This window comes from Podarcis vaucheri, assembly GCF_965113315.1.
Source record: "Podarcis vaucheri genome assembly, chromosome: 14".
Lineage (NCBI taxonomy): Eukaryota > Metazoa > Chordata > Lepidosauria > Squamata > Lacertidae > Podarcis > Podarcis vaucheri.
The window spans coordinates 52,265,226-52,277,848 of NC_138752.1; the positions used below are offsets into that span (position 1 = coordinate 52,265,226).

General features: G+C 47.5%; 1 protein-coding gene across 1 annotated transcript in view; it reads right to left on the reverse strand.

The window, feature by feature from the left end:
- The window catches only part of IQCE (IQ motif containing E), a 37,969-nt gene that overhangs the window by 9,165 nt on the left and 16,181 nt on the right, over positions 1–12,623 (reverse strand). The window contains exons 12-16 of the mRNA XM_082199989.1: positions 8,430–8,581; positions 5,211–5,266; positions 4,041–4,222; positions 2,752–2,854; positions 145–520 (exon numbers count right to left, since the gene is read on the reverse strand). Of these exons, the coding sequence (XP_082056115.1) occupies positions 145–520; positions 2,752–2,854; positions 4,041–4,222; positions 5,211–5,266; positions 8,430–8,581 (869 nt within the window). The remainder of the gene's footprint in view (positions 1–144; positions 521–2,751; positions 2,855–4,040; positions 4,223–5,210; positions 5,267–8,429; positions 8,582–12,623) is intronic.

A 12,623-nucleotide genomic window follows, 5' to 3' on the forward strand; every position in this document is an offset into this window, starting at 1 on the left:
CAATAATCCAGTCTGGAGGTGACCATCGCGTGGATCAGTGGCTAGGTCAGGGCAAGAGATGGAGAGTGGGACCTTCTGCATGAAAAATGTGAGGCTCTGATAATGATTTAAAGCCCATTCGCTATATCCAGCATCCTTAACAACTGCCCTGTACAAGTACAGAAATCAGGAGTGGATGGCTTTTGTTTTTAAAGGGAAAAGGATAGATTTGAAAGCATGCTGGCATTTGAGTGGTGAGGAGGTGCAGAGTCTCACATGCCAAACTATCATCCCGGTTCCTCCCGTCCTCCGATTTCTGTACTCTTCTGCTCCAAAAATATACCTCCCCCTCCCTTTGCAGCTGAGAGAGCATCACCTTGGTGTGGTAGGCCTTCCATTGTCTCTGGATGACCCGAGCAGCTTGTTCCTTTCTGTGATGCTCAGGAGAGCAAGGAGGTGAGCACTCCAAATCTGAACCTCTGAACTTTAGCATGCATGCTGGATTCAACGGTCGCCAGCTGGGCTGACATTTCTGCAGGCCCTTAAAATAACATTGGAGAAAGTATGAATGGAGAAGCAGAAATCCAGAGGAATGGTGATTGCTGCTGTCAAAGGGACAGCTTGGAAGAATGGAATGCTAGCACCAATGAGCAACTGCTTGTGCCAGCACTGCAAAAAAAAACACAAAACGTTTTTGTTGTAATACACACGTGTGTAATACACACACGTTTTTGTTGTAATACACTCAACTGCTTGTGCCAGCGCTGCAAAAAACAAATGTTTTTGTTGTAATACACACACGCACACAAAACCTTAAAAAGGTAAATGACCCCTGACAGTTAAGTCCAGTTGCGAACGACTCTGGGGTTGTGGCGCTCATCTCGCTTTACTGTCCACAGACAGTTTTTCCGGGCCATGTGGCCAGCATGACTAAGCCACTTCTGGCGAAACCAGAGCAGCACACAGAAACACCGTTTACCTTCCTGCCGGAGCGGTACCTATTTATCTACTTGCACTTTGATGTGCTTTCGAACTGCTAGGTTGGCAGGAGCAGGGACTGAGCAACAGGAGCTCACCCCGTCGTGGGGATTTGAACCGCCAACCTTCCAATCGGCAAGCCCAAGAGGCTCAGTGGTTTAGACCACAGCGCTAGCCACGTCCACACAAAACCTTAAAAAGCCCCATAAACCTCTCAGAGAAGTGAAGATAAAAGGTTGGCATGCTGACCAGTTCACTTGACTACTATTCAGGAAATGTTTGAATTATATAGAAAGAACTGTTTGTTCCTAGTTGAATGGTAGTTCTGAGTCACGCACTGAGGGAGACGCCTTCTTTGGAGCCTACTCTCTATTCTTAATGGTCCAGGAGTTGGGGGTCCACAAAAAATATGGAGCAGTGCCGAAGGAGGACTCTCCCTCAGCTGTGCTCTTCCGCAGTGACTAAGAATTAGTATGTATCTGTTTGGACACACATGGCTCTTTCTGTTCAGATGCAACACTAAGCCATAGTTTGATGGAGGGGTGGGAAATGGTTCCAGCTGTTGGGCCAGATCATTCCTCTCACACATCCTGCTGGTCAACTGACAGGTGGGCAGGATCCAGGTCAAGCCTTTACCTGGCAGGTGGGGATGGCTTAGCTGAAATAGCCTTACAGCCCCAATTAGGCCTATAAGGGGAGGTTCGGCATCCCTGGTGTAAAGGTAAAGGGACCCCTGACTGTTAGGTCCAGTCGTGACCGACTCTGGGGTTGCGGCGCTCATCTCGCTTTATTGGCCGAGGGAGCCAGCGTACAGCTTCCGGGTCATGTGGCCAGCATGACTAAGCCGCTTCTGGCGAACCAGAGCAGCACACGGAAACGCCGTTTACCTTCCCGCCGGAGCGTTACCTATTGATCTACTTGCACTTCGTGCTTTCGAACTGCTAGGTGGGCAGGAGCAGGGACCGAGCAACAGGTGTAGTGTTTCATAAATGAGCTTGCTTGAGTCTTGGGCTTGCATGCTCGCTCCTTCCACCCTCCTCCTCTGATGCAGGCATGAGAAGATATGAAAGCACCTGCTTCCTGGCTTAAACTTGTTGCAGCTTCTCATTATGTCTAAACCAGGAACAGCAGTTAGTTTGTAAGAATGAAGGGGGGAAGGGTAGAGACATAGGCAAGAAGCAAGAAATTGGAAGGATCAACAAACGAATGATGGAAAAGAAATCATGGAAACATGGAGGAAGAATGTGGCAAAGAACTGAAGGAACACAATATGGTAAGCGCAGAAGAGACAGAAAGGATTGGGACAATGAGAGGGTTAGTGGGGGAGAAGAGGAAGGAGTAGATGGAGAGAAAGAGAGAATAACTGCCAATTCCAAGCACTGTGAGAGCCAAGGCAAAAAGATGGCGTTGCCTTTCAGTACAGAGGACTTTCCTGCTATTAACAAATCAGTGTAGGAACAAGTGAGGACAGAGATTTCCCAGCCAAGTTACCAGCAATTAAGTGTTCTGTCTCCACTCACATCCCTAAGCTACACATTTCCTCCCAGCCAGCCTTAGCTATTAGGAGGTCATACATCATTCTCCTTTAGCCACCTAGAGTAAGAATATAAAAGGCTCCCCCCGCCTTTCTTTCATACCCATAAACATAAAATCCAATACTTGGCTGGAGGAAGGGTTTAGAAGGGATGCAATCTCTGAAATCCATGCCAAGCAGCCTGCACAGAAGTTTCAACAGAAGTCAATTAATATTAGGTGACCTGCTGTACCAAACATATCGAACTGTGGTTTTTTTACCTGGTTGGGCGGTTCTGTGGCATCAATTCCAGCCAGCCTACAGTTTGCTTCTTGGTTTCCCTCCAGTTCTCCCACCTTCTCTGTCAGCTTCTGGATTTCTTCCCTGCAGAAGTACAAAACAAATCATTTGCACAGAGTTTCCAGTTCCACAGAACTCTGAAACCTGCAGGCGCCTCTACAGAGCACACAATGCAAGGAGTTGTTTGGGGTGTCTACTTTTGGAGGGGCGCACCAAGGAAGTAGCACGTGCAACCTCATGAATGGATCCTGAGGCACACCACTTGGATCTTGTGAATCTTCCAACACAGCAGGAGATTGGGGAAGGTTGGAGTAACTTGCAGAAGGACCCCTGAAACAAAACCAGGCAGGGCAACTGCTCTGATCCTCAAAGCAGAGGGAGGGAACAAATCCTGCTACATTCAGTCCCATGTTCAAAGTGAGGGTGCACGGCCACCACCTAGCCACAAACCTCTAACTCGCCAGCAGAGTCTTGCAAGAAAGAAGATGGGGGTAACAGCTCAACAACCTCAGGGATTTACCAAAAAATTGACAACGAAAGGACGTGGTGCTAACAGGTCAACAGCCTTGACTGTGCCGAAATGGGAACATTTTGCCAGCTCTGCTGACAGCGCTTCTGGGCCAGAGTCACATTTGCTGTGAAGTCATGCTCTTGCGCAACTCCTGCCAAGTCTCTTTTGCAACTCCTAGTGGGTCCGACTCTGCAGGGTCACAGGCTCCACCAACTTGTCAAGGTAGTGGAGGAGGAACGACAATCATCCTGTGAGTAAGGAAGGCACGTCTGGCGCCACTTTTGTTTTACTTCTGGCACCAGATCAAGACGTGGTCGTTCTTGCAGGCGTTTATGATTCATTGATTGTGCAGATGAAAATGGTAATAAGAAACCACTTTGTCGTTGTGCGGTTTTTAGCATTATCTGCTCTGCATAACAATGAAATTGTTGTTTATAACCTGCATTTGTGTACCCTGCTCCTGAGATCAATATGATATACTGTATAGGGCAGGCTACAAATATTTTTAAATAAACAAACACACTTACAACTTCAGGTATTTGCTGTCAAATCTGGCTTTTGCACATATTTGCTGTGCAAATTTGCAGCATTCTTAGGGCCTGGATTTTTTTAAAGCACTTTTTAATTTTAACTGGGGGAAATGGCCAAATTAAAAATGCAGAAAGATTCTTGCATAGAGCACCAAAAGATATTCACATACATATGACTGTACCACCCAAGATTGCAACCAAAGGCAGCTGCGCTATCTAGAGACGTAACTCTTTAGCAGCCAGTTGGTTCTGAAGGACGTCCTTCTGGCCTTTCAGCTTGTTCACTAGTCTACGAAGACGCTCACATTCTTCTGGAGGGTCCCCTTCCTCAGCAGCTGATTGACCCAACTGGGTGAGCAACGATGAAGTGCTAGTTTCTGAAAGCCTACCATTCTGCATCTCATCCATTTTCTGGAAATATGGAAAGGGAAAAGAGTGAGGCACATTATAGCAGTCTACTGATCTAGGGGCACACAAAACCCTGCCCTGGTGTGCAGAAATCATCTGTGGTCGTAGAACATTCAACCAGTGGCAACCACCAGCTCAACACTCCAGAACAGCCATTCTCAACCTTAGGTCCCCAGGTATTGTTGGACTACAACTCCCACTGGCCATGCTTGGCTAGGAATGATGGGAGTTGTAGTCCAGCAACATCTGGGGACCCAAGGAAGGTTGAGAAAGGCTGGTCTAGAGATTCAAGCAGTTTCTGTGGCTAAGAGTGGGTTGACAACTGAAGCTGCTTATAAGCTAGACTCTCCTCTCAAATCATCACCACCATAAGCACTTTCTACAAAGAACTTTTGTGATTTTGGAACTAATCCAAGTGCTTACTCTGCACCAGGGGGTCAGGAAATGTCTAGGCCTTTCCACCCAGCCCTGGAGACTCTCCCCAAATCGTGCCCCATCTTCTCAGGCCACCTCCCACACCAGCCCTATACTATGCCCTCCTCGTCTGCCTGCCTGGGGATGTGTGATGATGCCTCTTGGTTGCCTGGATGGAAAATGCTTCTCTCTTGCTTTTACGTGGCTTAAGTGTAGGTAAGAGATGCATCTCTTGCTGTGGCCGCCTCTGCACCTGGCCAGGTTCACTGCTGGCATGCGGCTCCCAGGAGGTTGTGCAAAAGGGGATGCGTCCCTTGAGTTTCTCAGCCTTGTCCTACGTAGTCTATTCAACGAAGATGCCCAGTGACCCCCGAACAACTGCTCGGTAATGGTAATGCTCACATCCTAAAAATACGCCAATCGGCATTTCTTTCTCACACACAAACACCTATATAAGCAAGTTCCTTGGGTATAGTCTCTTTGCAATAGACTGAAGCAAATGGACAAAGGGGTTCAGCAACTGCAACTGTTTCTTTCCCAGCAGCGCTAAGATAGCGATCGGGCTCCCATCACTCACTTTCTCCAGCCTTGAAATCCGCCGAACCAGCCTCTGTCTGCTCCACTCAGTGTAATCTGGAGGAAAGTTAACAAGGTTTTCAAAGTGGAAGTCAGATTGCGAGAGACACAAATCCCCGAAAGGAGAGGCCCACAGAGCTGCAGGGCATCCGAGAGACGCTATTTATAAAAGCCGGAGCAGCAGATTAATCTTGAGATGTTTTGACATCCAATCAAGCTGCCTCTTGTTGGAGCTCAGGTGGGGCGAGGGAGCGACATGCCCCCGGTGCAAAAATGGACAAAATACCAGAGAGTGTATTGGCAGCTATTAAGGCAGCTGTCTTTGGTAGTGCATCCGCTTTGGCAGGAAATAGTTTTTGAGATGGGAGAAGGAAAGCAAGGCATCAGCCTGCACTGAGGGTTGGGTAGGAGCCAAAGGAGCGTGTGGGTCTTCTGCTCACTTCCTTTGGCTAGTGCTAGAGGTGGCAGCCCATTAAACTGCCTTTGTCTGCTCCCTGGTTGCCCTGATTATTTCTGGCTCCACAAAAGCTTGTTTTCCTATGTTCCTGTTTGCACTCCCATCCACCCTACGTAAGAACAATCTGGTCAATTATGCTCCAATTTGCTCAGAGCTGTAAGCAGCCATCAGGACAGAGCCAAGAACAGAGAGTCAGAAGTCGATGCTGAAGGACATGACTTCTTCAGTGTAAAGTGGGTGGGGATGTGTGATACAGGGCTATGAGATACTGCCTGGCAGAGAAAGAGTGGGCCCTGAGAAGTTTTTCTCCCTCGTAATGCCCCACAGAGAGCCTCAAGGTCCATAAATAGCAACACCCTAGAGGTCCCGGGCCCTAAGGAAGTCAGATTAGCTTCAACCAGAGCCAGGGCCTTTTCAGCACTGGCTCTGGCCTGGTGGAACGCTCTGCCTCTTGAGACCAGGGCCCTGCAGGATCTGATTTATTTTCGCAGGGCCTGTAAGACAGAGTTGTTCCGCCTGGCCTTTGGCTTGGAGCCAATTTGATTCCCTCCCCCTCTTTCATTTTTCTTTCCCCCCCCCTCTCCTCCTGTGATGAGGCTGCATTTTAATATTTAAATGTTTCAATATTTTAATGTTGTATTTTAATCTTGGTTTTAAGTTGTATTCATTCAACTTGTTTTTATTATCGCTTGTTAGCCGCCCTGAGCCCGGCCTTGGCTGGTGAGGGCGGGGTATAAATAAAAATTATTATTATTATCATTACAGTGGTGCCTCGCAAGACGAAAAGAATCCGTTCTGTGATTCTCTTCGTCTAGCGGTTTTTTCGTCTTGCGAAGCAAGCCCATTGACGGATTAGAGGATTAGCGCTATTAGCGGCTTTTAGCTGCTTATCAGCTTATCGGATCAGCTGATAAGCGGCTTAGCGGCTTAGAAAAAGGGGGGAAAGGGGAAAAAACCCGCAGGAACTCGCAAGACATTTTCGTCTTGCGAAGCAAGCCCATAGGAGATTCGTTTTGTGAAGCACCTCCAAAACGGAAAACTCTTTCATCTAGCGAGTTTTCCGTCTTGCGAGGCATTCGTCTTGCGGAGCACCACCGTATTATTAATGCTGTAACCCGAGGCCATCCCATAAAAGGGAATGCTGGAAGATTCAGGACTGGTGAAAGGAAAGTGCTTCTTCACACAGCACATAGTTTAACCAAGGAATTTGCTCCCCCAAGAGGTAGTGATGGCTGCGAACTTGCATGGCCTCAAAAGAGAATTAGGCAAATTGCTTGGGGATAAGGCTGTCAATGGCTACTAGCCACGATGGCAAGATTTTACCTCCACTGGCACAGACAGGATGCCACTGAATGCCTGTTACTGGGATTGGCAGATGGGGAGAGTGTGGCTGCTGCCCCCAGGGCCTGCTTGGCCATTTCCAATAGGCATCTGGTTGGCCACTGGACTAGATGGTCCTTTGCCCTGTCCCAGCAGCCAAGCTCTTAAGGACATAGGTAAAGGTAAAGGGGCCCCGGACAGTTAAGTCCAGTCGCAAACGACTCTGGGGCTGCGGAGCTCATCTCACTTTACAGGCCGAGGGAGCTGGCGTTTGTCTGCTCCACAGTTTTTCTGGGCCATGTGGCCAGCAGGACTAAGATGCTTCTGGCACAATGGAACACTGACACCACAAGAGTGCACAGAAACGTCATATACCTTCCCGCTGGAGAAGTACCTGTTTATCTACTTGCACTGGTATGCTTTCAAACTGCTAGGTTGGCAGGAGCTGGGACCAAGCAAGGGGAGCTCACCCAGTCACGGGGATTTGAACCGCCAACCTTTTGATCAGCAAGTCCAAGGCTCAGTGGTTTAGACCACAGCACCACCCGCGTCCCTTAAGGACATAACCAGGAGTCAAATAAGGAAAACGCACCAGAGCCAGGAAAACTGGAAGTGCCCAGGCAAAGTCTGAGTCCAAACAGAGCCTTTTTTTTGTTCTTTCTCCCTAAAAGTCTACTTGAAAGACCGTATTCCCTTGTACGAACCTGCCCAGGCTCTGAGACCTTCCCACCCACCACCCTCACAGGCATGTTTGGTGGGATGCAGGATTTGGCCTTCTTGCTAGTTGCTCCCAGATTCTCGAACTCCTTCCCTAGAGAAGCTAGACTGGCTCCCTCCCTGCTGTCCTTCCGCCAGCAGGTGAAGACCTTTCTTGTTCCAAGAGGCTTTTTGGCAACTGACTGCTTTCAATGAAAGGGATGATGCTGTGCTGTTATTACTGTAATGATCTGTATGTTTTCAACAGCTCTTTTAATATATTTATGTAGTTTTAATTCTATCAATGTTTCATTGTTTTTGAATGATTTCTTTTCTCTATGTTGTTAGTGGTTCTTGTAAGCTGCCTTGAGTCCCATAAGGGAAAAGGCGGGATAGTGGTGGTGGTGGTGGTGGTGGTGGTGGTGATGATGATGATGATAATAATAATAATAAAAATAATAATATATGTCATAATAGCCAGTCTGGACAGACAACACTTGACCTAACCCTCCAGACTACAATCCTGGTGACTCATCACACAAGGCAGCCATGCCAAAGAGCTGAGCGGCTCCCAGTTTTAGCCATAGCAGCTCATGACAGATTCTCCCTGGGGGTTGAAGATTTCGCATGCCCAGATGCTTCCACTTGCAGGGACCGGGGGGGGGGGGCACAGCATGAGGACCACAGCACTGCAACCCACTCCTCTTTTACACAACAGAATCAAAACGGTATTCTTGAGAAACTTACTCTTTGCTCTGCCGGAGGCAGGGGAGCTGCTCATCGCGTGCTCTAGGTCTGCTTTCAGCTTCCGGTTCTCATCCTGCAGCTCTTTGATGCTCCTAGATAACTGCAGGATGGCAGCGTTGAGCACCTTCTGCTGTTTGCTCTCCGGAGGGGACCTGTGTGTGGAAATGGGGGGAAGGGAACAGCTGTAGCAAGACTGAAAATGCAGGGGGCGGCGGCATCTAACTAGACTTGGGATCAACAAGCTGACTTGATTCTTGGATGGGATGGATGCACAAGCAACAGTGCAGCAGCACAGCGACCAATGGCAAACATGCCCCCCTGATTATTTTCACACCAAGGAGACTTGAGCACCAGTGCAGGGAAGCATACAGAATACTGGATTCAGTATACAGTGTACAAAAATCAAATCCACACCAAGCCATCCAATTTTCAGGGTGGCATTGGGCCAGTTATGCTCTATCAGGTCATTACAATATTTTTACTCATTTTATTTATTGATTTATTAAATTTATATCTCACTTCCCCCCCAAAGGAAAAGCCCCAAGTACTATGCCTTGTGTTCCTTAGAGGAAAAGACAGTCTACTTATGCATTTATTTTATTGTTGGGGAGCTGTCACTGATAGGACATTAACAACAACAACAACAACCAGAGACTCAGGCAGGAGCTCATGCTATCAGGAAGCTGTTTAGATTCAGGAAAATCAGTAGAACGCTGGACAAGGCAGTATTCAGGGACATGCTTCTATCTTGCACCTTAAATTGTACATCACAAAGTCAGCCCTGTAAATGGCCTGGTGCCCCTATACCTGCTTTATGGCATGCAGAACTATCCAGGGATACAAAGGGAAAAACAAATCCTTGCTTTTGTTCTGCCTTCACCGTCCTGGTGCCCTCAAGATGTTTTTGGACTAGATGGCTGTGCCAGGTGGGGCTGCTGCAGCTTGTAATCCAACAACATCTGGAGGGCAAAGGCTGCTCAGCTTATTTAATAATGGGGAACCAATGGGATGCATCACAACAGCTGAGGTTGGGAGATGGTTCATCCGAAACTTTTGTCCCTTGCAAGGAAAAGTGGCCTCTCAGTTAAGTAGCTTTCTGCTTGCAGATAAGAGTTACTTGTCTCCTGCTGCTGTGTCTCATATTGAGAATAGACTTTATAACACTTTGTATGTGCAGAATATCGTTTAATGATAAAATTATACTGTTTCCAGATTGGGGCTTCCAGCTCGTGAGCACACCGTAAATTTCATTTTAAATATGTGTATCAGAATCGGATGGGGGGAGGGGAAAGCCAGGATACTGAAGGCTGAGAAGGGAAAGTCCTTTCTCTGGAGGTTGCCCTTGATGAAATCATCAGGAACTGCTCACCTCAAAAGTGATATGCAACACAGCCCAAGAAATGAAAAAGTGTAATGGGTTCAACTTAAAACTAAGCTCTAGCAACAGCTGTATCAACAAATGTGCTGCTGAGCTCTGATGAATCCTGAATCTCTTTCGGACAACTTCAAGTCAAAATCCTTTTGCGGACGCCAACTCATAGCTGGATATACCTCTGCTTGTGATTTTAATTCTTGCAGCACCCAGAGCTCTCCTGCTCTCTTCAAGGCCATTTCTCCCTTCCTGCTCCTCATGCTTGGAACAGCCTCCCATAATACTGTACCTCCTTCTTCCTTCAAACTGTCCCTCAAAATGCCACCTTTCCCTCCAATTCCTTTGGAAATAAACAACAACTCTGGTCCTCATACTAGGCATTAATATACGTACTGTAACTGTAATAATAAGAGATTTCAATGGGTTGGGGGAATAATCATGTTAGCCTCTTTCAGCAGGAACAACCAAAAGTCTTGTGGCACCTTAAAGACTAAAGCATCTATTACGCCATGAAAAGCTTCCATTCATTTCAGGGGATGCCAGATGGAAGTCCACGAAAGCTTATGCTCCAAGACTCTGTTGAAATAGCTGCATGTCCTTCCTCTCTTTACTCCAGCCTCTATTTCCCTCCCAAGTCAAATTGTAGGGTTAAATTCATTGGGGCAGGAGCCTGTCCTCTTCTACCGTGCAAAGCGCAGCACACATTGCTGGTAACAAGGGGCAGTATAGTGCAGTGGTTAGAGTGCTGGACTAGGGCCTAGGAGCCCAAGGTTCAGCTATGAAGCAAACTGGGTGATCTTGGGCTAATCACAATACCTCTCTGCCCAACATACTTCACAGGGTTGTTATGAGGATAACATGGGGAGGGGGAGAGCTATGTGCAGCTCCTAGGAGAAAAAGTGGATATAAATGTCATATTATTATTACACAGTTTTCTTAATGCCCCCTTGTTCCAACAAAGTGTGGGAGCATAGGTGGGTGCAGTTGATGAATCTATTATTTACACCTGAGATAAGGACGCTGGTCCTAAATGCCTCTCCCTTTCAGAGATTCAGTCTGGAATCCCCACCCTTGAATCTTTTCAATGGTCTTACTGTGATTTCAGTCAAGTTAGTGGCATTCAAGACACAGAATAACGTTAATCTTACTCGACGTCTTTCCCACGCTACCTTGAGCTCCATAATCCTCCAGTCTTCCTCCGATTGCACAGACCTCTCTCTCTCTCTCTCTCTTGCCTCTTCCTTCAAAACTTCCAACATTTTCTTCCTCCTCTGGATCTTTCACCTGATGTCTATAGTATCTGGGCAACTTTTAGAGTTAAGAGTCTTTTTTTTCTAGGAACAGGAAGTCCTGCTAGCATTCACCTCCAATTGGGCTCCCCAAACACTCAAGTTACAGAAACACTCCTATTTACCAAGGGCTCGGGGTTTGAAAAAGGAACAACAACAAAATAAGTGCTTATTCTACTTTCAAAACTATCTCCATTTCTCTTTCTTTCTCTGTTTCTGCATGTGGGTGTTAAGTGCTCTTCTCAAAACTGGGTTGCTTTGTTCTGCATTACTGTTCTCCCTCATTGCGAGAAGCAAAGCTACAGGGAACCAGGCAGAGGGCCTTCTCGGTAGTGGCGCCCGCTCTGTGGAACGCCCTTCCAGCAGATGTCAAAGAGATAAACAACTACCTGACATTTAGAAGACATCTGAAGGCAGCCCTGTTCAGGGAAGCTTTTAATGTTTGACATTTTAATGTGTTTTTAATCTTTGTTAGAAGCCGCCCAGAGTGGCTGGAGAAACCCAGCCAGATGGGCGGGGGTACAAATAAATTATTACTATTATTATTATTATTATTATTATTATTATTATTACCCATTACAAATGAGGCTGTCTTATCATGGGCCAGATTATCTGTCTGTCCCAGGGGTAAGCAACCTAAGGCCCGTAAGCCGCGTGCGGTTCAATCCCCTTCTAAATCTGGCCCGTGGACAGTCCGGGAATCAGCGTGTTTTCACATGAGTAGAATGTGTCCTTTTATTTAAGATGCATCTCTGGGTTATTTGTGGGGCATAGGAATTTGTTCATTCCCCCCCACCCAAAATATAATCTTGCCCACCACATGGTCTGAGGAATGGTGGACCAGCCCACGGCTGAAAAAGGTTGCTGATCCCTGGGCTATCCAGTAAGAACACAACACAACACCTGGATCAGATGGAAAGCCGGTCTAGTCCTGGCATCGTGTTCCCACAGGGGAACCAGATGAGCAGGATAGCATTTTCCTGCTCATATCCTTCAGCAACTGGAATTCAGAACTGGAGATGCATTGCCTCTAGTACTGAAGACGACACAGCCTTATGACTTGTAGCTATTTGTCTAATCCTCTTTCAAAGCTATTCAGGTTGACAGCCATCACTACATGGCAGCAAATTCCACTGCTTAACTATGCACCGTGGGCAATCACAAAATCTGAGAATTACCGTATTTTTCGCTCTATAGGATGCACTGGACCACAGGACGCACCGGACCATAGGAGGGGGAGAACAGGAAAAAAACATATTTCCTTGGTCCCCCCCCCTCAAAAACAAGGTGCATTCAAGAGCAGGTCAGGGAACAGCGCAAAGGCTGTGCGCAGCCTTGCCGTTGCCCCCTGAGCTTGTGGGGCTGGCGCTGCTTTCCCCTACCGCCAACCTCAAAGATCCCTGAAGCCTTTGGAGCGCAGCTTCAGGGACAGCCTTTCAAGCCTCCACAGGGCGGCGGGGTGCCTCCCCCCCCCCGCCCTGCGGAGGCTTTGTGCAGCCATCCCGAAGCTAGAACAGTGAGACGGAGGGCTCC